This window comes from Pseudophryne corroboree, chromosome 4 (assembly GCF_028390025.1).
Source record: "Pseudophryne corroboree isolate aPseCor3 chromosome 4, aPseCor3.hap2, whole genome shotgun sequence".
Lineage (NCBI taxonomy): Eukaryota > Metazoa > Chordata > Amphibia > Anura > Myobatrachidae > Pseudophryne > Pseudophryne corroboree.
The window spans coordinates 446,281-470,938 of record NC_086447.1 but is presented as its reverse complement, the minus strand read 5'-3'; the positions used below and the strand labels follow the sequence as shown (position 1 = coordinate 470,938).

At 53.9% G+C, this 24,658-nt stretch overlaps 1 protein-coding gene across 1 annotated transcript in view; it reads right to left on the bottom strand.

Annotated features, from left to right (window-relative positions):
* Nucleotides 1-24,144, bottom strand: part of LOC134911044 (phospholipase ABHD3-like) — a 28,842-nt gene extending 4,698 nt beyond the window's left edge. The window contains exons 1-2 of the mRNA XM_063919438.1: nucleotides 23,900-24,144; nucleotides 13,692-13,740 (exon numbers count right to left, since the gene is read on the bottom strand). Coding sequence (XP_063775508.1) covers nucleotides 13,692-13,740; nucleotides 23,900-24,129 — 279 coding nt within the window. The 5' untranslated portion in view covers nucleotides 24,130-24,144. The remainder of the gene's footprint in view (nucleotides 1-13,691; nucleotides 13,741-23,899) is intronic.
* Nucleotides 24,145-24,658: the final 514 nt, after the last annotated feature.

The following is a 24,658-nucleotide window of genomic DNA, read 5'->3' as shown; positions in this document are numbered from 1 at the left end:
CTTGGTAATTGGACATCTAGCAGCTGAAGCCTGCTTGGCTTTGGAGGCCTTGATGGTGTGAGATAATCTTGGAAAGGTCTGAACTTTGGCTTTGCTCGGTGGATGAAAGGACTGAAAGAACGAAGTCCGAGGCCGCAATGAGGAAGCCGAAGGTAGGTGAGCCATCTTAGAGGTTGCCAGGTTATTGACATTCATGTCCAGTTCTGGTCCAAACAGGAAATCGCATAAGTATGGCAGGGCTTCCAGGGCCTTCTAGGTATCCAAATCCGCCTTCCATGAGCTGCATTGGAAACAGCCGAAGACTTAGAGGTTAACAGAACATTATCCAGAGCCGCCTCACCAATGTAATAGGCCGCATCGGTGACATTAGTAAGTAGAGACAATTGTTCCTTAGTAGGATCAGACGTGAAAACGAGATTTATGGAAAGCACTTACCGTTATTAAATCTCTTTCTGCGAGGTACACTGGGCTCCATAGGAAATGACATTGGGGTGTAGAGTAGGATCTTGATCTGAGGCACCAAAAGCTTTGACTGTTCCCAGAATGCCTAGCGCCGCCTCCTCTATAACCCCTGTGGAATGGCGCCCTGGGCTGGAGGAGGGGCTGCGGGGGAAGCGCTGCTCTCCCCTATGCTGACTTCCACCACAGGTTCCCGGGCCTGCAGAGGTCCCCAGCGCCAGTGTACATGTCAGCCCTGGAGATCTAGTGCGGCCGCGGGAGCACGTCAGCACACAAGGACTGCGCGATTCGCAGGTCCAGCATGCGGGAATCCTCCTTACCTGTCCCCCGATGTCATCCGGTTGCAGTCCTGGGGGCCCCTGTGCCTCTGCTAGTGGAAAGTGTTGCCAGGGTCCCACTGAAATCACCCACGCAGCCGTGGCCCAGTTGGGGGTGTTGGAGCATCAGCGCTGGCGTTCTCTGGACTGCCAGGCGCTGATTGCTCAAAGAAAAAAATGATAATTTTAAATATAAAAATGTAAAAGCCTGGGCTGCAGTGTATATGTGCAGTGTGACCAGCTCCTGTGCAGTGTGACCAGCTCCCGTGCAGTGTGACCAGCTCCCGTGCAGTGTGACCAGCTCCTGTGCAGTGTGTAGCCCCTGTGCAGTGTGTAGCCCCTGTGCAGTGTGTAGCTCCTGTGCAGAGTGACCAGCTCCTGTGCAGTGTCACCAGCTCCTGTGCAGTGTGTAGCTCCTGTGCAGTGTGACCAGCTCCTGTGCAGTGTGTAGCTCCTGTGCAGTGTGACCAGCTCCTGTGCAGTGTGTAGCTCCTGTGCAGTGTGACCAGCTCCTGTGCAGTGTGTAGCTCCTGTGCAGTGTGACCAGCTCCTGTGCAGTGTGACCAGCTCCTGTGCAGTGTGTAGCTCCTGTGCAGTGTGTAGCTCCTGTGCAGTGTGACCAGCTCCTGTGCAGTGTGACCAGCTCCTGTGCAGTGTGTAGCTCCTGTGCAGTGTGACCAGCTCCTGTGCAGTGTGACCAGCTCCTGTGCAGTGTGTAGCCCGTGCAGTGTGACCAGCTCCTGTGCAGTGTGTAGCCCGTGCAGTGTGACCAGCTCCTGTGCAGTGTGTAGCGCCTGTGCAGTGTGTAGCCCCTGTGCAGTGTGACCAGCTCCTGTGCAGTGTGTAGCCCCTGTGCAGTGTGTAGCCCCTGTGCAGTGTGACCAGCTCCTGTGCAGTGTGTAGCCCGTGCAGTGTGACCAGCTCCTGTGCAGTGTGTAGCCCCTGTGCAGTGTGTAGCTCCTGTGCAGTGTGACCAGCTCCTGTGCAGAGTGACCACCTCCTGTGCAGTGTGACCAGCTCCTGTGCAGTGTGCAGCCCCTGTTCAGTGTGACCAGCTCCTGTGCAGTGTGTAGTGTGCAGTGTGCAGCCCCTGTGCAGTGTGACCAGCTCCTGTGCAGTGTGTAGCTCCTGTGCAGTGTGACCAGCTCCTGTGCAGTGTGTAGCTCCTGTGCAGTGTTACCAGCTCCTGTGCAGTGTGTAGCCCCTGTGCAGTGTGTAGTGTGCAGTGTGCAGCCCCTGTGCAGAGTGACCAGCTCCTGTGCAGTGTGACCAGCTCCTGTGCAGTGTGACCAGCTCCTGTGCAGTGTGTAGCTCCTGTGCAGTGTGACCAGCTCCTGTGCAGTGTGTAGCTCCTGTGCAGTGTGACCAGCTCCTGTGCAGTGTGACCAGCTCCTGTGCAGTGTGACCAGCTCCTGTGCAGTGTGTAGCTCCTGTGCAGTGTGACCAGCTCCTGTGCAGTGTGTAGCTCCTGTGCAGTGTGACCAGCTCCTGTGCAGTGTGAACAGCTCCTGTGCAGTGTGTAGCCCGTGCAGTGTGTAGCCTGTGCAGTGTGACCAGCTCCTGTGCAGTGTGTAGCCCGTGCAGTGTGACCAGCTCCTGTGCAGTGTGTAGCGCCTGTGCAGTGTGTAGCCCCTGTGCAGTGTGACCAGCTCCTGTGCAGTGTGTAGCCCCTGTGCAGTGTGACCAGCTCCTGTGCAGTGTGTAGCCCGTGCAGTGTGACCAGCTCCTGTGCAGTGTGTAGCCCCTGTGCAGTGTGTAGCTCCTGTGCAGAGTGACCAGCTCCTGTGCAGTGTGTAGCTCCTGTGCAGTGTGACCAGCTCCTGTGCAGTGTGTAGCCCGTGCAGTGTGACCAGCTCCTGTGCAGTGTGTAGCCCCTGTGCAGTGTGTAGCCCCTGTGCAGTGTGTAGCTCCTGTGCAGAGTGACCAGCTCCTGTGCAGTGTGTAGCCCCTGTGCAGTGTGTAGCTCCTGTGCAGAGTGACCAGCTCCTGTGCAGTGTGTAGCTCCTGTGCAGTGTGACCAGCTCCTGTGCAGAGTGACCAGCTCCTGTGCAGTGTGACCAGCTCCTGTGCAGTGTGCAGCCCCTGTTCAGTGTGACCAGCTCCTGTGCAGTGTGTAGTGTGCAGTGTGCAGCCCCTGTGCAGTGTGACCAGCTCCTGTGCAGTGTGTAGCTCCTGTGCAGTGTGACCAGCTCCTGTGCAGTGTGTAGCCCCTGTGCAGTGTGTAGTGTGCAGCCCCTGTGCAGTGTGACCAGCTCCTGTGCAGTGTGTAGTGTGCAGTGTGCAGCCCCTGTGCAGTGTGACCAGCTCCTGTGCAGTGTGTAGCTCCTGTGCAGTGTGACCAGCTCCTGTGCAGTGTGTAGCTCCTGTGCAGTGTGACCAGCTCCTGTGCAGTGTGTAGCCCCTGTGCAGTGTGTAGCCCCTGTGCAGTGTGTAGCTCCTGTGCAGAGTGACCAGCTCCTGTGCAGTGTGTAGCCCCTGTGCAGTGTGTAGCTCCTGTGCAGAGTGACCAGCTCCTGTGCAGTGTGTAGCTCCTGTGCAGTGTGACCAGCTCCTGTGCAGAGTGACCAGCTCCTGTGCAGTGTGACCAGCTCCTGTGCAGTGTGCAGCCCCTGTTCAGTGTGACCAGCTCCTGTGCAGTGTGTAGTGTGCAGTGTGCAGCCCCTGTGCAGTGTGACCAGCTCCTGTGCAGTGTGTAGCTCCTGTGCAGTGTGACCAGCTCCTGTGCAGTGTGTAGCCCCTGTGCAGTGTGTAGTGTGCAGTGTGCAGCCCCTGTGCAGTGTGACCAGCTCCTGTGCAGTGTGTAGTGTGCAGCCCCTGTGCAGTGTGACCAGCTCCTGTGCAGTGTGTAGCTCCTGTGCAGTGTGACCAGCTCCTGTGCAGTGTGTAGCTCCTGTGCAGTGTGACCAGCTCCTGTGCAGTGTGTAGCCCCTGTGCAGTGTGTAGTGTGCAGCCCCTGTGCAGTGTGACCAGCTCCTGTGCAGTGTGTAGCCCCTGTGCAGTGTGTAGTGTGCAGTGTGCAGCCCCTGTGCAGTGTGACCAGCTCCTGCTGGCATCAAAAAATCCTGAAGTGCCTGAGCATGGGGGCGAGGTATGGGGGGCGAGGAGCCCAGTGCATCCTGGGAGGCTGACAAGCTTATACTGTTCTGTACCAGTCCTGGTCTCCACCAGCCATGCCCAAGTTTAACCCTGTGGAGACCATGGACCGCAAAAAAGAAATAATATGACTTATATCGCGCTTTCCCCCAACAGGACAGAAGGAAAAAATCGTGTTCCAATACGGATTCCTTCCCTCCGAGATCCATCCTGTATTCTTACTATGGGGGTGATTCAGACCTGATCACACGCTAGGTATTTTCGCAGTGCTGTAATCAGGTCAGAACTGCGCATACGTATGTACCGCAATGCGCGTCGTACGGGTACAAAGCGGATGGTTGCTGTGCGATGGGTTTTACAAAGAATCCATTCGCACGGGCGATCGCAAGGAGATTGACAGGAAGAGGGCGTTTGTGGGTGTAACTGACCGTTTTCTGTCCAGGCGTTTGCAGGGTGGGTGTCTGACGTAAATTCCGGGCCTGGACAGGTTGAAGTGATCGCAGCGGCTGAGTAAGTTCAGGGCTACTCAGAGACTGCACAAAGTGTTTTTGTACCGCTCGGCTGCACACTTACACAGCTAAAATACACTCCCCTATGGGCGGCGACTCTCTGATCGCAGCGCTGCTAAAAGTAGCCAGTGAGCGGTCAGGTCTGAATTACCCCCAATATCTCCGTCTTTAGGGGCCCAGTTATCATTACATATTTGCTGCTTATTACCAGAAAACAACCATTTTCGGGGGATACCTGCAAATATTACGCATCACCCTATGATGGAGGGACCGCAGTAGATATCTCCGATAACAGCTGTGTCCCTCCATTTACAACAGCAGCCGCAGTCCCCCCCCCCCCCCCCCCCCCACACACACACACACACACACAGCTTTCCATGTGATACATGATGCTGTCAGATTTACTAAGCTCCGGGATGCGAAGCGTTCATGAGACGGCCCCTGCTGCTAATGCCATCTGAGGATGACAGAAATCACTGAGGGGGTTCCTCTGGTGCCCTCTCTGGCAGTGTTCAGAGTCCACACATGTGCAGATAGTGACGCAGTCTCTGCACTCCGAGCACATAGGAGGGGCCACTGTCCCCGCATCCGGCCGGTATAATCGCACACTGCGCCCAGATCACACTGAGAATGTGACAACTGGTAAATGGGCGCCTGTCATACATCCCCAGTGTCCTCCCAGTACACCAGCCCCTTATACGTCTTTACCACCATGAATTTACCTTTCTGCCAACCACCTCCTCCAACTCCATCCTTCTTCCCTGCTCCCAACATTCATTCTTCCCCTCCACATGTCTACATGTGCATGAGATTCTCACCCCCTGCTCTTCTGCTCCCTGCCTCACTTACCTCCTTATGCCTCCTATGACTGTTTACCTCCTGATGTCTCCTATCATTGCCTCGCTTACCCCCTTATGCCTCCTGTCTATGCCTCACTTACCTCCTTATACCTCGCTTACCTCCTTATGCCTTCTATGCCTCGCTTACCTCCTTATGCCTCCTATCTATGCCTCGCTTACCTCCTTATGCCTCCTAGCTATGCCTCGCTTACCTCCTTATGTTTCCTATCTATGCCTCGCTTACCTCCTTATGTCTCCTATCTATGCCTCGCTTACCTCCTTATGTCTCCTATCTATGCCTAGCTTACCTCCTTATGTCTCCTATCTATGCCTCGCTTACCTCCTTATGTCTCCTATCTATGCCTCGCTTACCTCCTTATGTATCCTATCTATGCCTCGCTTACCTCCTTATGTCTCCTATCTATGCCTCGCTTACCTCCTTATGTCTCCTATCTATGCCTCGCTTACCTCCTTATGTCTCCTATCTATGCCTAGCTTACCTCCTTATGTCTCCTATCTATGCCTCGCTTACCTCATTATGTCTCCTATCTATGCCTCGCTTACCTCCTTATGTCTCCTATCTATGCCTTGCTTACCTCCTTATGTCTCCTATCTATGCCTTGCTTACCTCCTTATGGCTCCTATCTATGCCTCGCTTACCTCCTTATGTCTCCTATCTATGCCTCGCTTACCTCCTTATGGCTCCTATCTATGCCTCGCTTACCTCCTTATGTCTCCTATCTATGCCTAGCTTACCTCCTTATGGCTCCTATCTATGCCTCGCTTACTTCCTATCTATGCCTCGCTTACCTCCTTATGCCTCGCTTACCTCCTTATGTCTCCTATCTATGCCTCGCTTACCTCCTTATGTCTCCTATCTATGCCTCGCTTACCTCCTTATGTCTCCTATCTATGCCTCGCTTACCTCATTATGTCTCCTATCTATGCCTCGCTTACCTCCTTATGTCTCCTATCTATGCCTTGCTTGCCTCCTTATGTCTCCTATCTATGCCTTGCTTACCTCCTTATGGCTCCTATCTATGCCTCGCTTACCTCCTTATGTCTCCTATCTATGCCTCGCTTACCTCCTTATGCCTCGCTTACCTCCTTATGTCTCCTATCTATGCCTCGCTTACCTCCTTATGTCTCCTATCTATGCCTCGCTTACCTCCTTATGTCTCCTATCTATGCCTTGCTTACCCCTTTATGCCTCCTGTCTATGCCTCACTTACCTCCTTATACCTCGCTTACCTCCTTATGCCTCCTATGCCTCGCTTACCTCCTTATGCCTCCTATCTATGCCTCGCTTACTTCCTATCTATGCCTCGCTTACCTCCTTATGCCTCCTAGCTATGCCTCGCTTACCTCCTTATGTCTCCTATCTATGCCTTACTTACCTCCTTATGTCTCCTATCTATGCCTCGCTTACCTCCTTATGCCTCCTATCTATGCCTCGCTTACCTCCTTATGTCTCCTGTCTATGCCTTGCTTACCTCCTTATGCCTCGCTTACCTCCTTATGCCTCCTAGCTATGCCTCGCTTACCTCCTTATGTCTCCTATCTATGCCTCGCTTACCTCCTTATGTCTCCTATCTATGCCTAGCTTACCTCCTTATGGCTCCTATCTATGCCTCGCTTACTTCCTAGCTATGCCTCGCTTACCTCCTTATGCCTCCTAGCTATGCCTCGCTTACCTCATTATGTCTCCTATCTATGCCTCGCTTACCTCCTTATGTCTCCTATCTATGCCTCGCTTACCTCCTTATGTCTCCTATCTATGCCTCGCTTACCTCCTTATGTCTCCTATCTATGCCTAGCTTACCTCCTTACGGCTCCTATCTATGCCTCGCTTACTTCCTATCTATGCCTCGCTTACCTCCTTATGCCTCCTAGCTATGCCTCGCTTACCTCATTATGTCTCCTATCTATGCCTCGCTTACCTCCTTATGTCTCCTATCTATGCCTCGCTTACCTCCTTATGTCTCCTATCTATGCCTCGCTTACCTCCTTATGTCTCCTATCTATGCCTAGCTTACCTCCTTATGGCTCCTATCTATGCCTCGCTTACTTCCTATCTATGCCTCGCTTACCTCCTTATGCCTCCTAGCTATGCCTCGCTTACCTCATTATGTCTCCTATCTATGCCTCGCTTACCTCCTTATGTCTCCTATCTATGCCTTGCTTACCTCCTTATGTCTCCTATCTATGCCTAGCTTACCTCCTTATGTCTCCTGTCTATGCCTTGCTTACCTCCTTATGGCTCCTATCTATGCCTCGCTTACTTCCTATCTATGCCTCGCTTAACTCCTTATGTCTCCTATCTATGCCTAGCTTACCTCCTTATGGCTCCTATCTATGCCTCGCTTACTTCCTATCTATGCCTCGCTTACCTCCTTATGCCTCCTAGCTATGCCTCGCTTACCTCATTATGTCTCCTATCTATGCCTCGCTTACCTCCTTATGTCTCCTATCTATGCCTTGCTTACCTCCTTATGTCTCCTATCTATGCCTTGCTTACCTCCTTATGTCTCCTATCTATGCCTCGCTTACCTCATTATGTCTCCTATCTATGCCTCGCTTACCTCCTTATGTCTCCTATCTATGCCTCGCTTACCTCCTTATGTCTCCTATCTATGCCGCGCTTACCTCCTTATGTCTCCTATCTATGCCTCGCTTACCTCCTTATGTCTCCTATCTATGCCTCGCTGACCTCATTATGTCTCCTATCTATGCCTCGCTTACCTCCTTATGTCTCCTATCTATGCCTCGCTTACCTCCTTATGTCTCCTATCTATGCCTAGCTTACCTCCTTATGTCTCCTATCTATGCCTCGCTTACCTCATTATGTCTCCTATCTATGCCTAGCTTACCTCCTTATGGCTCCTATCTATGCCTCGCTTACTTCCTATCTATGCCTCGCTTACCTCCTTATGCCTCCTAGCTATGCCTCGCTTACCTCATTATGTCTCCTATCTATGCCTCGCTTACCTCCTTATGTCTCCTATCTATGCCTCGCTTACCTCCTTATGCCTCCTAGCTATGCCTCGCTTACCTCCTTATGTCTCCTATCTATGCCTTGCTTACCTCCTTATGTCTCCTATCTATGCCTAGCTTACCTTCTTATGTCTCCTATCTATGCCTCGCTTACCTCATTATGTCTCCTATCTATGCCTCGCTTACCTCCTTATGTCTCCTATCTATGCCTTGCTTACCTCCTTATGTCTCCTATCTATGCCTAGCTTACCTCCTTATGTCTCCTATCTATGCCTCGCTTACCTCATTATGTCTCCTATCTATGCCTCGCTTACCTCCTTATGTCTCCTATCTATGCCTTGTTTACCTCCTTATGTCTCCTATCTATGCCTTGCTTACCTCCTTATGGCTCCTATCTATGCCTCGCTTACTTCCTATCTATGCCTCGCTTACCTCCTTATGCCTCCTAGCTATGCCTCGCTTACCTCCTTATGTCTATCTATGCCTCGCTTACCTCCTTATGCCTCCTGTCTATGCCTCGCTTACCTCCTTATGCCTCCTGTCTATGCCTCGCTTACCTCCTTATGCCTCCTGTCTATGCCTGGCTGAACCTCCTTATGCCTCCTGTCTATGCCTCGCTTACCTCCTTATGCCTCCTATCTATGCCTCGCTTACCTCCTTATGTCTCCTATCTATGCCTTGCTTACCTCCTTATGTCTCCTATCTATGCCTAGCTTACCTCCTTATGTCTCCTATCTATGCCTCGCTTACCTCATTATGTCTCCTATCTATGCCTCGCTTACCTCCTTATGTCTCCTATCTATGCCTTGTTTACCTCCTTATGTCTCCTATCTATGCCTTGCTTACCTCCTTATGGCTCCTATCTATGCCTCGCTTACTTCCTATCTATGCCTCGCTTACCTCCTTATGCCTCCTAGCTATGCCTCGCTTACCTCCTTATGTCTATCTATGCCTCGCTTACCTCCTTATGCCTCCTGTCTATGCCTCGCTTACCTCCTTATGCCTCCTGTCTATGCCTCGCTTACCTCCTTATGCCTCCTGTCTATGCCTGGCTGAACCTCCTTATGCCTCCTGTCTATGCCTCGCTTACCTCCTTATGCCTCCTATCTATGCCTCGCTTACCTCCTTATGTCTCCTATCTATGCCTTGCTTACCTCCTTATGTCTCCTATCTATGCCTAGCTTACCTCCTTATGTCTCCTATCTATGCCTCGCTTACCTCATTATGTCTCCTATCTATGCCTCGCTTACCTCCTTATGTCTCCTATCTATGCCTTGTTTACCTCCTTATGTCTCCTATCTATGCCTTGCTTACCTCCTTATGGCTCCTATCTATGCCTCGCTTACTTCCTATCTATGCCTCGCTTACCTCCTTATGCCTCCTAGCTATGCCTCGCTTACCTCCTTATGTCTATCTATGCCTCGCTTACCTCCTTATGCCTCCTGTCTATGCTTCGCTTACCTCCTTATGCCTCCTGTCTATGCCTCGCTTACCTCCTTATGCCTCCTGTCTATGCCTGGCTGAACCTCCTTATGCCTCCTGTCTATGCCTTGCTTACCTCCTTATGTCTCCTGTCTATGCCTCGCTTACCTCCTTATGTCTCCTATCTATCTATGCCTCGCTTACCTCCTTATGTCTCCTATCTATGCCTCGCTTACCTCCTTATGTCTCCTATCTATGCCTCGCTTACCTCCTTATGTCTCCTGTCTATGCCTCGCTTACCTCCTTATGCCTCCTGTGTATGCCTGGCTGAACCTCCTTATGCCTCCTGTCTATGCCTCGCTTACCTCCTTATGCCTCCTATCTATGCCTGGCTGAACCTCCTTATGCCTCCTGTCTATGCCTCGCTTACCTCCTTATGTCTCCTGTCTATGCCTCGCTTACCTCCTTATGTCTCCTATCTATCTATGCCTCGCTTACCTCCTTATGTCTCCTATCTATGCCTCGCTTACCTCCTTATGCCTCCTGTCTATGCCTGGCTGAACCTCCTTATGCCTCCTGTCTATGCCTTGCTTACCTCCTTATGTCTCCTGTCTATGCCTCGCTTACCTCCTTATGTCTCCTATCTATCTATGCCTCGCTTACCTCCTTATGTCTCCTATCTATGCCTCGCTTACCTCCTTATGTCTCCTATCTATGCCTCGCTTACCTCCTTATGTCTCCTGTCTATGCCTCGCTTACCACCTTATGCCTCCTGTCTATGCCTCGCTTACCTCCTTATGCCTCCTATCTATGCCTCGCTTACCTCCTTATGCCTCCTGTGTATGCCTGGCTGAACCTCCTTATGCCTCCTGTCTATGCCTCGCTTACCTCCTTATGCCTCCTATCTATGCCTGGCTGAACCTCCTTATGCCTCCTGTCTATGCCTCGCTTACCTCCTTATGTCTCCTGTCTATGCCTCGCTTACCTCCTTATGTCTCCTATCTATCTATGCCTCGCTTACCTCCTTATGTCTCCTATCTATGCCTCGCTTACCTCCTTATGTCTCCTATCTATGCCTCGCTTACCTCCTTATGTCTCCTATCTATGCCTCGCTTACCTCCTTATGTCTCCTATCTATGCCTCGCTTACCTCCTTATGTCTCCTATCTATGCCTCGCTTACCTCCTTATGCCTCCTATCTATGCCTCGCTTAGCTCCTTATGCCTCCTGTCTATGCCTCGCTTACCTCCTTATGTATCCTATCTATGCCTCGGTTACCTCCTTATGCCTCCTGTCTATGCCTCGCTTACCTCATGTCTCCTATCTATGCCTCGCTTACCTCCTTATGTCTCCTATCTATGCCTCGCTTACCTCCTTATGCCTCCTATCTATGCCTCGCTTACCTCCTTATGCCTCCTGTCTATGCCTCACTACCTCCTTACCCTGCCCATCTCTGGTCCTCTCACTTCCACCTTTAAGCATCCGCTCACCCCCAGACACTGACACATTCCGTCTCCCGCTTTGTTACTTTGTACCTCATCCGCCCACGTTCCCCTCATTCCCAGTTACATCCTCTGACGCCCGGCCCTAGGGGAGTTGTATGGGACCTGTCTGCTCACTCACGCCAGGCGTCTCCTGCTGCGTGGTGCATTGCGCTGGATGTACCTATAGTAGTGTACGGTACTACCACGTTATACTTCTGTACAATAACAGTACACACCCAGGAATATCACACCAACAACTGTGACAACACTCTGCTCAGCGACACTGTGTCGTAGTAATACACCGTTACATTCCTAGCCACAACCTCCGCTAGCTGGTAATAAATGGACGCGTCCCCTGCGCAGTGTTACCGGTACAGGCGCGGTCTGCCCATTGCTCTTCTGTCTATTGCCACTTTCCATGTTCCTGATATTAGTGACACGTCGGGTAACACTGGATTGTTGGCGGATGTGCAGAGGTGAGGCAGACATTGCTATACTGCGACACGTACTGTATATAGGGCGACAGTCAGATGTGATCGCTGGGCTGATAATGCTGCTGTCCTGCGATCAGATAGTCTCCGCCCCCAGGGGGAGTGTATATTCACCGTGTAAGTGTGCGATCCCGTGTGTACGCCGAGCTGCTAACATCCTGTGTGTGCGCAGCCCAGGACTTACTCCTACAGCGCGATACACACAGGCTGATCGGGGGCCGGAGCTGACGTCACACACACCCTCCGTGACAACGCTTGGACACGCCTGCATTTTCCCTGACACTCCCAGAAAACGCTCAGTTACCACCCACTGACGGCCTCTTCCTGTCAATCACCTTGAGAACGCCCGTGCGATTGGATTTTTCGCACCATCCCGTCACTGACTGGCGATACCCTTTGTCCAGTGCACGTGCGCATTGCAGCTCAGACGCATGTGCAGTTACTACATGATCGCCCGCTGTGTGAAAAAACGCACAGCAGTGATCGGATCTGAATGACCCCCAAAGAGCAGACTGACTCACCGTTGTGTGTGGTCAGCTATTGGTTACATGGCCGCAGGGGTGGAGCTAACCCCAGATCCCCCCCATCACCTTCTCCGGCTGACTGGAGAAATTAAGTGTTACATCGTGTTGTAGCATTGTCTCCCAGGCTGTGAGGTCAGTGATGACATCATGTGTAGCGCTATCCCAGCAGGGGATACTCAGGGGCTGCTCCTGCCACACCCCGGGGGGCTGTAACGGAGCTGCACCCACAGATAAGGAGACGGGGGAGAATGATGATTCCCTCCAGCAGAAGAACATAAGAATCACTGTGCAGGGACTGGGAGAGGAACCGGTGTCTCCTCCCTCGGAGAATCTGTGGAAGGTCCTGTGATGCCGGGTGAGAGCGGGACGACGGCCATGTTGGCAGTAACAGATCAGCAGCCTCACCCAGCGCCTCTGGAATGAGCCACAGCGGGACTGGAGATCCCACTGCTTACCTGGGAAGCTGGAGCCTGCCTATTGCCAGAAAGACGTCCTCATACATCTTTGCTGCAGCCCCTCGTGGCACGCCGGGTCACATGACAATCTTCTAGCGTTGGGCATTTTTTTTTGCCGAAATACATCTTAGTCGCAACACAATGCAACTAGTACACCCGAGGAGCCTGCGCTGAGTACTGTACTATATGACACTGGTATGTGTGTGCGAGTGAGTCTCAGCACAGTCTCCTCGTGCGTCGTAGTCACATAGCGATGTGACTAAGACACATTTATTGGGCAAAGACGACGCTCGATGTTAGCAGAGATGCTTAGGACCTGGCGGCTCACTCACCGCACGGCGTGTTGAGGCTGGATGTATGAGGACGCATCTGTATGTGCCGGTATATACTGCTCCGCTCTGCCTATGGGTTTGTGTTCTTAGATAAGCCTTCATGTTATTTGTACCTGGATATCTGTGTGCGTAGTTCCCCACGATTGGATATGGGGTTGGGCTGGCTACCAGAAGGGTCCCGTAGCCTGACACACCTCTCCTCCAGTGACTCTTTCCCTCATTTATTTACCCAATTAGCGCCAGCAGGTAATTTGGTGACGAGTGGTTTCTCCCCATTGATTCTTGGACTGACCAATGATCTGCTTATGGTAGTAGAGCCTCTGTATGCAGCATCTCAGCAAAACAAATCTATACTACTGCACAAGACCTGGGGGCAATGGGAGGCCAGAACGTATCACCAACTGGATATAGGGCCTGGTGGTGGGGTATTAGACGGGAATACATTACATATATTACCAAAGTCTTCTCCAGAGCTGCACCTCTTCTCTGGAACTCTCCCCTCTGCACCAGATGTTTCCAGAGCTCCATCTGTGTAACTCTATCTCATTCTGTTTCTCTAGAAATGTCTCTCTTTCTAGAAGTCTTTACTTTCATCATCCTCTATAGCACAGCACCACTTCCTGCGTCAGAGCCCCCATCTTCTTCATCACTCATATCTCTACTCTGGAGCTCTATGCCAGTAACGGAGGACCGTGGCTCTACCAGAACATGAAGTTCACACGCCTAAAAAACAGATTGTGCACTTTACACAAGAATAGCCGGAGACCCCCTACCTGTAACACGTAGTCTACATCAAGCACTTTACCAATGATGTCACGATACCTGCAAAGAGAGAAATCACGAGAAATGGGTCAAAGGCACAGTGGCCAAGAGAACATGACAGTGGTGAGACTGAGGTTAGAGGTCCCAGGAGAACATGTGTCCTCAGTTTACATCTTACAACTTTATAGGGATCCAGGAATAAACAATAGAGGCCACGTAAAACTAACACAGAGACTATCACCGGAACATCACCAGATAAAAGCTCGGCCTGGGTTTCCAATGGGACAACTGTATGGAACTGGAAGGGAAAATGCGTCTCTAAGGTGTATATTAGGAGGAATGTAACCGCTAACTATGTGGAGACTGAACGCACAGCGACACAGAGCCGGGCAGATATTCCTATCACTGGCCACGGGGTCCTACACCGACACAGAGCCGGACAGGTATTCCCATCACTGGCCACGGCGTCCTACACCGACACAGAGCCAGACAGATATTCCTATTATTGGCCACGGGGTCCTACACCGACATAGAGCCGGACAGGTATTCCCATCACTGGCCACGGCGTCCTACACCGACAGAGCCGGACAGGTGTTCCCATCACTGGCCACGGCGTCCTACACCGACACAGAGCCGGACAGGTATTCCCATCACTGGCCACGGCGTCCTACACCAACACAGAGCCGGACAGGTATTCCCATCACTGGCCACGGCATCCCTACACTGACACAGAGCCGGACAGGTATTCCCATCACTGGCCACGGCGTCCTACACCGACACAGAGCCGGACAGGTATTCCCATCACTGGCCACGACGTCCTACACCGACACAGAGCCGGACAGGTATTCCCATCACTGGCCACGACGTCCTACACCGACACAGAGCCGGACAGATATTCCCATCACTGGCCACGACGTCCTACACCGACACAGAGCCGGACAGGTATTCCCATCACTGGCCACGACGTCCTACACCGACACAGAGCCGGACAGGTATTCCCATCACTTGCCAGGGGGCCTACACTGACACAGAACCGGACACGGATTCCCATCACTGGCCACGACATCCTACACCGACACAGAGCCGCACAGGTGTTCCCATCACTGGCCACGGCATCCGTACACTGACACAGAGCCGGACAGGTATTCCCATCACTGGCCATGGCGTCCTACACTGACACAGAGCCGGACAGGTGTTCCCATCACTGGCCACGGCGTCCTACACCAACACAGAGCCGCACAGATATTCCCATCACTGGCCACGGCGTCCTACACCAACACAGAGCCGGACAGGTATTCCCATCACTGGCCACGACGTCCTACACTGACACAGAGCCGCACAGGTGTTCCCATCACTGGCCACGGCATCCCTACACTGACACAGAGCCGGACAGGTATTCCCATCACTGGCCATGGCGTCCTACACTGACACAGAGCCGGACAGGTATTCCCATCACTGGCCACGGGGTCCTACACTGACACAAAGCTGGACAGGTATTCCCATCATTGGCCACGGCGTCCTACACTGACACAGAGCCGGATAGGTGTTCCCATCACTGGCCACGGCGTCCTACACTGACACAGAGCCGGACAGGTATTCCCATCACTGGCCACGGCGTCCTACACTGACATAGAGCCGGACAGGTATTCCTATCACTGGCCACGGCGTCCTACACTGAAACAGAGCCGGACAGGTATTCCCATCACTGGCCACGACGTCCTACACCGACACAGAGCCGGACAGGTATTCCCATCACTGGCCACGGGGTCCTACACTGACACAGAGCCGGACAGGTGTTCCCATCACTGGCCACGGCGTCCTACACTGACACAAAGCTGGACAGGTATTCCCATCATTGGCCACGGCGTCCTACACTGACACAGAGCCGGACAGGTGTTCCCATCACTGGCCACGGCGTCCTACACTGACACAGAGCCGGACAGGTATTCCCATCACTGGCCACGGCGTCCTACACTGACATAGAGCCGGACAGGTATTCCTATCACTGGCCATGGCGTCCTACACTGAAACAGAGCAGGACAGGGATTCCCAACACTGGCCACGGCGTCCTACACTGACACAGAGCCGGACAGGTATTCCCATCACTGGCCACGGCGTCCTACACTGACACAGAGCCACACAGGTATTCCCATCACTGGCCACGGCGTCCTACACGTATTCCCATCACTGGCCACGGCGTCCTACACTGACACAGAGCCGGACAGGTATTCCCATCACTGGCCACGGCGTCCTACACTGAGACAGAGCCGGACAGGTATTCCTATCACTGGCCACGGCGTCCTACACTGACACATAGCAGGACACGTATTCCCAACACTGGCCATGGCGTCCTACACCGACACAGAACCGGACAGGTATTCCCATCACTGGCCACGACGTCCTACACCGACACAGAGCCGGACAGGTATTCCCATCACTGGCCACGACGTCCTACACCGACACAGAGCTGGACAGGTATTCCCATCACTTGCCAGGGGGCCTACACTGACACAGAACCGGACAGGTATTCCCATCACTGGCCACGACGTCCTACACCGACACAGAGCCGGACAGGTATTCCCATCACTGGCCACGACGTCCTACACCGACACAGAGCCGGACAGGTATTCCCATCACTGGCCACGGGGTCCTACACTGACACAGAGCCGGACAGGTATTCCCATCACTGGCCACGACATCCTACACCGACACAGAGCCGCACAGGTGTTCCCATCACTGGCCACGGCATCCCTACACTGACACAGAGCCGGACAGGTATTCCCATCACTGGCCACGGCGTCCTACACTGAAACAGAGCTGGACAGGTATTCCCATCACTGGCCACGACGTCCTACACCGACACAGAGCCGGACAGGTATTCCCATCACTGGCCACGGGGTCCTACACTGACACAGAGCCGGACAGGTGTTCCCGTCACTGGCCACGGCGTCCTACACCAACACAGAGCCGGACAGATATTCCCATCACTGGCCACGGCGTCCTACACGACACAGAGCCGGACAGGTATTCCCATCACTGGCCACGACGTCCTACACTGACACAGAGCCGCACAGGTGTTCCCATCACTGGCCACGGCATCCCTACACTGACACAGAGCCGGACAGGTATTCCCATCACTGGCCATGGCGTCCTACACTGACACAGAGCCGGACAGGTATTCCCATCACTGGCCACGACGTCCTACACCGAAACAGAGCCGGACAGGTATTCCCATCACTGGCCACGGGGTCCTACACTGACACAGAGCCGGACAGGTGTTCCCATCACTGGCCACGGCGTCCTACACTGACACAAAGCTGGACAGGTATTCCCATCATTGGCCACGGCGTCCTACACTGACACAGAGCCGGACAGGTGTTCCCATCACTGGCCACGGCGTCCTACACTGACACATAGCCGGACAGGTATTCCCATCACTGGCCACGGCGTCCTACACTGACATAGAGCCGGACAGGTATTCCCATCACTGGCCACGACGTCCTACACCGACACAGAGCCGGACAGGTATTCCCATCACTGGCCACGGGGTCCTACACTGACACAGAGCCGGACAGGTGTTCCCATCACTGGCCACGGCGTCCTAAACTGACACAAAGCTGTACAGGTATTCCCATCATTGGCCACGGCGTCCTACACTGACACAGAGCCGGACAGGTGTTCCCATCACTGGCCACGGCGTCCTACACTGACACAGAGCCGGACAGGTATTCCCATCACTGGCCACAGCGTCCTACACTGACATAGAGCCGGACAGGTATTCCTATCACTGGCCACGGCGTCCTACACTGAAACAGAGCCGGACAAGGATTCCCAACACTGGCCCTCATTCCGAGTTGATCGGTCGCAAGGCGATTTTAGCAGAGTTACACACGCTAAGCCACCGCCTACTGGGAGTGAATCTTAGCTTCTTAAAATTGCGACCGATGTATTCGCAATATTGCGATTACTAACTACTTAGCAGTTTCAGAGTAGCTCCAGACTTACTCTGCCTGTGCGATCAGTTCAGTGCTTGTCGTTCCTGGTTGACGTCACAAACACACCCAGCGTTCGCCCAGGCACTCCCACCGTTTCTCCGGCCACTCCTGCGTTTTTTCCGGAAACGGTAGCGTTTTCAGCCACACGCCCATAAAACGCCGTGTTTTCGCCCAGTAACACCCATTTCCTGTCAATCACATTACGATCGCCGGAGCGAAGAAAAAGCCGTGAGTAAAAATACTTTCTTCATAGTAAAGTTACTTGGCGCAGTCGCAGTGCGAACTTTGCGCATGCGTACAAAGCGGATTTTCACTGCGATGCGATGAAAAAGAACGAGCGAACAACTCGGAATGAGGGCCCCTGGCCACGGCGTCCTACACTGACACAGAGACGGACAGGTATTCCCATCACTGGCCACGGCGTCCTACACTGACACAGAGCCACACAGGTATTCCCATCACTGGCCACGGCGTCCTACACTGACACAGAGCTGCACAGGTGTTCCCATCACTGGCCATGGCGTCCTACACGTATTCCCATCACTGGCCACGCCGTCCCACACCGACACAGAGCCGGACACGGATTCCCATCACTGGCCACGGCGTCTTACACTGACACAGATTTGGACAGGTATTCCCATCACTGGCCACGGCGTCCTACACTGACACAGAGCCGGACAGGGATTCCCATCACTGGCCACGGCGTCCTACACTGACACATAGCAGGACACGTATTCCCAACACTGGCCATGGCGTCCTACACCGACACAGAACCGGACAGGGATTCCCAACACTGGCTACGGCGTCCTACAATGACACAAAGCTGGACAGGTATTCCCATCACTGGCCACGGCGTCCTACACTGACACAGAGCCGGAAAGGTATTCCTATCGCTGGCCATGGCTTCCTACACGTATTCCCATCACTGGCCACGCCGTCCCACACCGACACAGAGCCAGACAGGTATTCCCATCACTGGCCACGGCGTCTTACACTGACACAGAGCCGGACAGGTGTTCCCATCACTGGCCACGGCGTCCTACACTGACACAGAGCCGGACAGGTATTCCCATCACTGGCCACGGCGTCCTACACTGACACAGAGCCGGACAGGTATTCCTATCACTGGCCACGGCATCCTACACTGAAAAAGAGCCACACAGGTATTCCCATCACTGGCCACGGCGTCCTACACTGACACAGAGCCGCACAGGTGTTCCCATCACTGGCCACGGCGTCCTACGCGAATTCCCATCACTGGCCACGGCGTCCTACACTGACACAGAGCCGGACAGGTATTCCCATCGCTGTCCACGGCGTCCTACACTGACACAGAGCCGGACACGGATTCCCAACACTGGCCACGGCGTCCTACAATTACACAAAGCAGGACAGGTATTCCCATCACTGGCCACGGCGTCCTACACTGACACAGAACCGGACAGGTATTCCCCTCACTGGCCACGGCGTCCTACACTGACACAGAGCCGGACAGGTGTTCCCATTGTTGGCCACGGCGTCCTACACTGACACATAGCAGGACACGTATTCCCAACACTGGCCATGGCGTCCTACACCGACACAGAGCCGGACAGGGATTCCCAACACTGGCCACGGCGTCCTACAAAGACACAAAGCCGAACAGGTATTCCCATCATTGGCCACGGCGTCCTACACTGACAAAGAGCCGAAAAGGTATTCCTATCGCTGACCACGGCGTCCTACATGTATTCCCATCACTGGCCATGACGTCCTACACTGACACAGAGCCGAGCAGGTATTCCGATCACTGGCCACGGCGTCCTACACCGACACAGAGCTGGACAGGTATTCCCATCACTGGCCACGACGTCCTACACTGACAGAGAGCCGGACAGGTATTCCTATCACTGGCCACGGCGTCCTACACTGACACATAGCAGGACACGTATTCCCAACACTGGCCATGGCGTCCTACACCGACACAGAACCGGACAGGGAATCCCAACACTGGCTACGGCGTCCTACAATGACACAAAGCTGGACAGGTATTCCCATCATTGGCCACGGCGTCCTACACTGACACAGAGCCGGAAAGGTATTTCTATCGCTGGCCATGGCATCCTACACGTATTCCCATCACTGGCCACGCCGTCCCACACCGACACAGAGCCAGACAGGTATTCCCATCACTGGCCAAGGCGTCTTACACTGACACAGAGCCAGACAGGTGTTCCCATCACTGGCCACGGCATCCTACACTGAAACAGAGCCACACAGGTATTCCCATCACTGGCCACGGCGTCCTACAATGACACAGAGCCGCACAGGTGTTCCCATCACTGGCCACGGCGTCCTACACGAATTCCCATCACTGGCCACGGCGTCCTACACTGACACAGAGCCGGGCAGGTATTCCCATCACTGGCCACGGCGTTCTACGCTGACTCAGAGCCGGACAGGTATTCCCATCGCTGTTCACGGCGTCCTACACTGACACATAGCAGGACACGTATTCCCAACACTGGCCATGGCGTCCTACACCGACACAGAACCGGACAGGGATACCCAACACTGGCTACGGCGTCCTACAATGACACAAAGCTGGACAGGTATTCCCATCATTGGCCACGGCGTCCTACACTGACACAGAGCCGGAAAGGTATTCCTATAGCTGGCCATGGCATCCTACACGTATTCCCATCACTGGCCACGGCGTCCCACACCGACACAGAGCCAGACAGGTATTCCCATCACTGGCCACGGCGTCTTACACTGACACAGAGCCGGACAGGTGTTCCCATCACTGGCCACGGCGTCATACACTGACACAGAGCCGGACAGGTATTCCCATCACTGGCCACGGCGTCCTACACTGACACAGAGCCGGACAGGTATTCCTATCACTGGCCACGGCATCCTACACTGAAACAGAGCCACACAGGTATTCCCATCACTGGCCACGGCGTCCTACACTGACACAGAGCCGCACAGGTGTTCCCATCACTGGCCACGGCGTCCTACACGAATTCCTATCACTGGCCACGGCGTCCTACACTGACACAGAGCCGGGCAGGTATTCCCATCACTGGCCACGGCGTTCTACACTGACTCAGAGCCGGACAGGTATTCCCATCGCTGTCCACGGCGTCCTACACTGACACAGAGCCGGACACGGATACCCAACACTGGCCACGGCGTCCTACAATGACACAAAGCTGGACAGGTATTCCCATCATTGGCCACGGCGTCCTACACTGACACAGAGCCGGAAAGGTATTCCTATAGCTGGCCATGGCATCCTACACGTATTCCCATCACTGGCCACGCCGTCCCACACCGACACAGAGCCAGACAGGTATTCCCATCACTGGCCACGGCGTCTTACACTGACACAGAGCCGGACAGGTGTTCCCATCACTGGCCACGGCGTCATACACTGACACAGAGCCGGACAGGTATTCCCATCACTGGCCACGGCGTCCTACACTGACACAGAGCCGGACAGGTATTCCTATCACTGGCCACGGCATCCTACACTGAAACAGAGCCACACAGGTATTCCCATCACTGGCCACGGCGTCCTACACTGACACAGAGCCGCACAGGTGTTCCCATCACTGGCCACGGCGTCCTACACGAATTCCTATCACTGGCCACGGCGTCCTACACTGACACAGAGCCGGGCAGGTATTCCCATCACTGGCCACGGTGTTCTACACTGACTCAGAGCCGGACAGGTATTCCCATCGCTGTCCACGGCGTCCTACACTGACACAGAGCCGGACACGGATTCCCAACACTGGCCACGGCGTCCTACGATGACACAAAGCCGGACAGGTATTCCCATCACTGGCCACGGCGTCCTACACTGACACAGAACCGGACAGGTATTCCCATCACTGGCCACGGCGTCCTACACTGACACAGAGCCGGACAGGGATTCCCATCACTGGCCACGGCGTCCTACACTGACACATAGCAGGACACGTATTCCCAACACTGGCCATGGCGTCCTACACCGACACAGAGCTGGACAGGGATTCCCAACACTGGCCACGGCGTCCTACACTGACACAGACCCGGACAGTTGGCCATCGTTGGCCACGGCATCCTACACTGACACATAGCAGGACACGTATTCCCAACACTGGCCATGGCGTCCTACACCGACACAGAGCCGGACAGGGATTCCCAACACTGGCCACGGCGTCCTACAATGACACAAAGCCGGACAGGTATTCCCATCATTGGCCACGGCGTCCTACACTGACAAAGAGCCGAAAAGGTATTCCTATCGCTGACCACGGCGTCCTACACGTATTCCCATCACTGGCCACGCCGTCCCACACCGACACAGAGCCGGACAGGGATTACCATCACTGGCCATGACGTCCTACACTGACACAGAGCCGGGCAGGTATTCCCATCACTGGCCACGGCGTCCTACACCGACACAGAGCTGGACAGGTATTCCCATCACTGACCACGGCGTCCTACACTGACACAGAGCCGGACAGGTATTCCCATCACTGGCCACGACGTCCTACACTGACAGAGAGCCAGACAGATATTCTCATCACTGGCCACGGCGTCCTACACTGACACATAGCAGGACACGTATTCCCAATACAGGCCATAGCATCCTACACCGACACAGAGCCGGACAGGGATTCCCAACACTAGCCATGGCATCCTACACCGGCACAGAGCCGGACAGGTATTCCTATCACTGGCCACGGCGTCCTACAATGACACAGAGCCGGGCAGGTATTCTTATCGCTGGCCACGGCGTCCTACACGTATTCCCATCACTGGCCACGGCGTCTTACAATGACACGGAGCTGGAGAGGGATTCCCATCACTGGCCACAGCGTTTCTACACTGACACAGAGCCGGACAGGTATTCCCATCACTGGCCACGGCATCCCTACACTGACACAGAGCCGGGCAGGTATTCCCATCACTGGCCACGGCGTCCTACACTGACACAGAGCCGGACAAGTATTCCCATCACTGGCCACGGCGTCCTACACTGACACAGAGCTGGACAGGTATTCCCATCACTGGCCACGGCGTCCTACACCGACAGAGAGCCGGACTGGTATTCTCATCACTGGCCACAGCGTCCTACACCGACACAGAGCTGGACAGGTATTCATCACTGGCCACGGCGTCCTACACCAACACAGAGCCGGACAAATATTCCCATCACTGACCACGGCGTCCTACACCAACACAGAGCCGGACAAATATTCCCATCACTGGCCACGGCGTCCTACACTGACACAGAGCCGGACTGGTATTCCCATCACTGGCCATGGCGTCCTACACTGACAGAGAGCCGGACTGGTATTCTCATCACTGGCCACAGCGTCCTACACCGACACAGAGCTGGACAGGTATTCCCATCGCTGGCCACGGCGTCCTACACTGACACAGAGCCAGGCAGGTATTCCCGTCACTGGCCACGGCGTCCTACACTGACACAGAGCCGGATAGGTATTCCCATCACTGGCCACGGCTTCCTACACTGACACAGAGCCGGACAGGTATTCCCATCACTGGCCATGGCGTCCTACACTGACACAGAGCCGGACAGGTATTCCCATCACTGGCCACGGCGTCCTACACTAACACGGAGCTGGACAGGTATTCCCATCACTGGCCACGGCATCCCTACACAGACACAGAGCCGGACAGGTATTCCCATCACTGGCCATGGCATCCCCACACTGACACAGAGCTGGACAGGTATTCCCATCACTCGCCACGGCGTCCTACACGTATTCCCATCACTAGCCACGGCGTCCTATACTGACACCGAGCCGGACAGGTATTCCCATCACTGGCAACGGCTTCCTACACTGACACAAAGCCGGACAGGTATTCCCATCATTGGCCACGGCGTCCTACACTGACACAGAGCCGGAAAGGTATTCCTATCGCTGACCACGGCGTCCTACACGTATTCCCATCACTGGCCACGCCGTCCCACACCGACACAGAGCCAGACAGGTATTCCCATCACTGGCCACGGCGTCTTACACTGACACAGAGCCGGACAGGGATTCCCATCACTGACCACGGCGTCCTACACGTATTCCCATCACTAGCCACGGCGTCCTATACTGACACCGAGCCGGACAGGTATTCCCATCACTGGCCACGATGTCCTACACTGACACAGAGCCGGACAGGTATTCCCATCACTGGGAGAAACATACAGAATTGCAGCCACTTACTTCTGTACAGTGTTCCGTATGGTAGAGGTCAGAGGGCGATTGAATAACAGGTAATTCACCGGCTGCTCCAGAGATGCAGAGGACACAAAAACGTTCCACGGAGTGGACAGGACTAGAGCCGCACGGAGCCGAGATCTACAGTCAGTGGCCGCCAGGTAGTTTAATAGAACCATTCTAGGGATAGACAGAGAACTGTTATATATACAGCATACATACAGATATATCCTCATATATACATTCTGCAGTCACGCCAAACAGCCGCTCATGGCAAAACAATACAACTAGGACGCACGTGGTGACTGTGACACTTATATTGTGTGCGAGTGAGTCACTAAATCTGTATACAAAATACTACAATATACAGCCTCAGTCACACACAGTATACAGGTGTTATATATCACATTACTCAGCGCAGTCTCCTGGTGCGTCCTAGTCACATTGTGCTCTGTATACAGCCTCAGTCACACACAGTATACAGGTGTCACATATCACATTACTCAGCGCAGTCTCCTGGTGCGTCCTAGTCACATTGTGCTCTGTATACAGCCTCAGTCACACACAGTATACAGAGATCATATATCACATTACTCAGCGCAGTCTCCTGGTGCATCCTAGTCACATTGTGCTCTGTATACAGCCTCAGTCACACACAGTATACAGAGATCATATATCACATTACTCAGCGCAGTCTCCTGGTGCGTCCTAGTCACATTGTGCTCCGTATATAGCCTCAGTCACACACAGTATACATGTGTCATA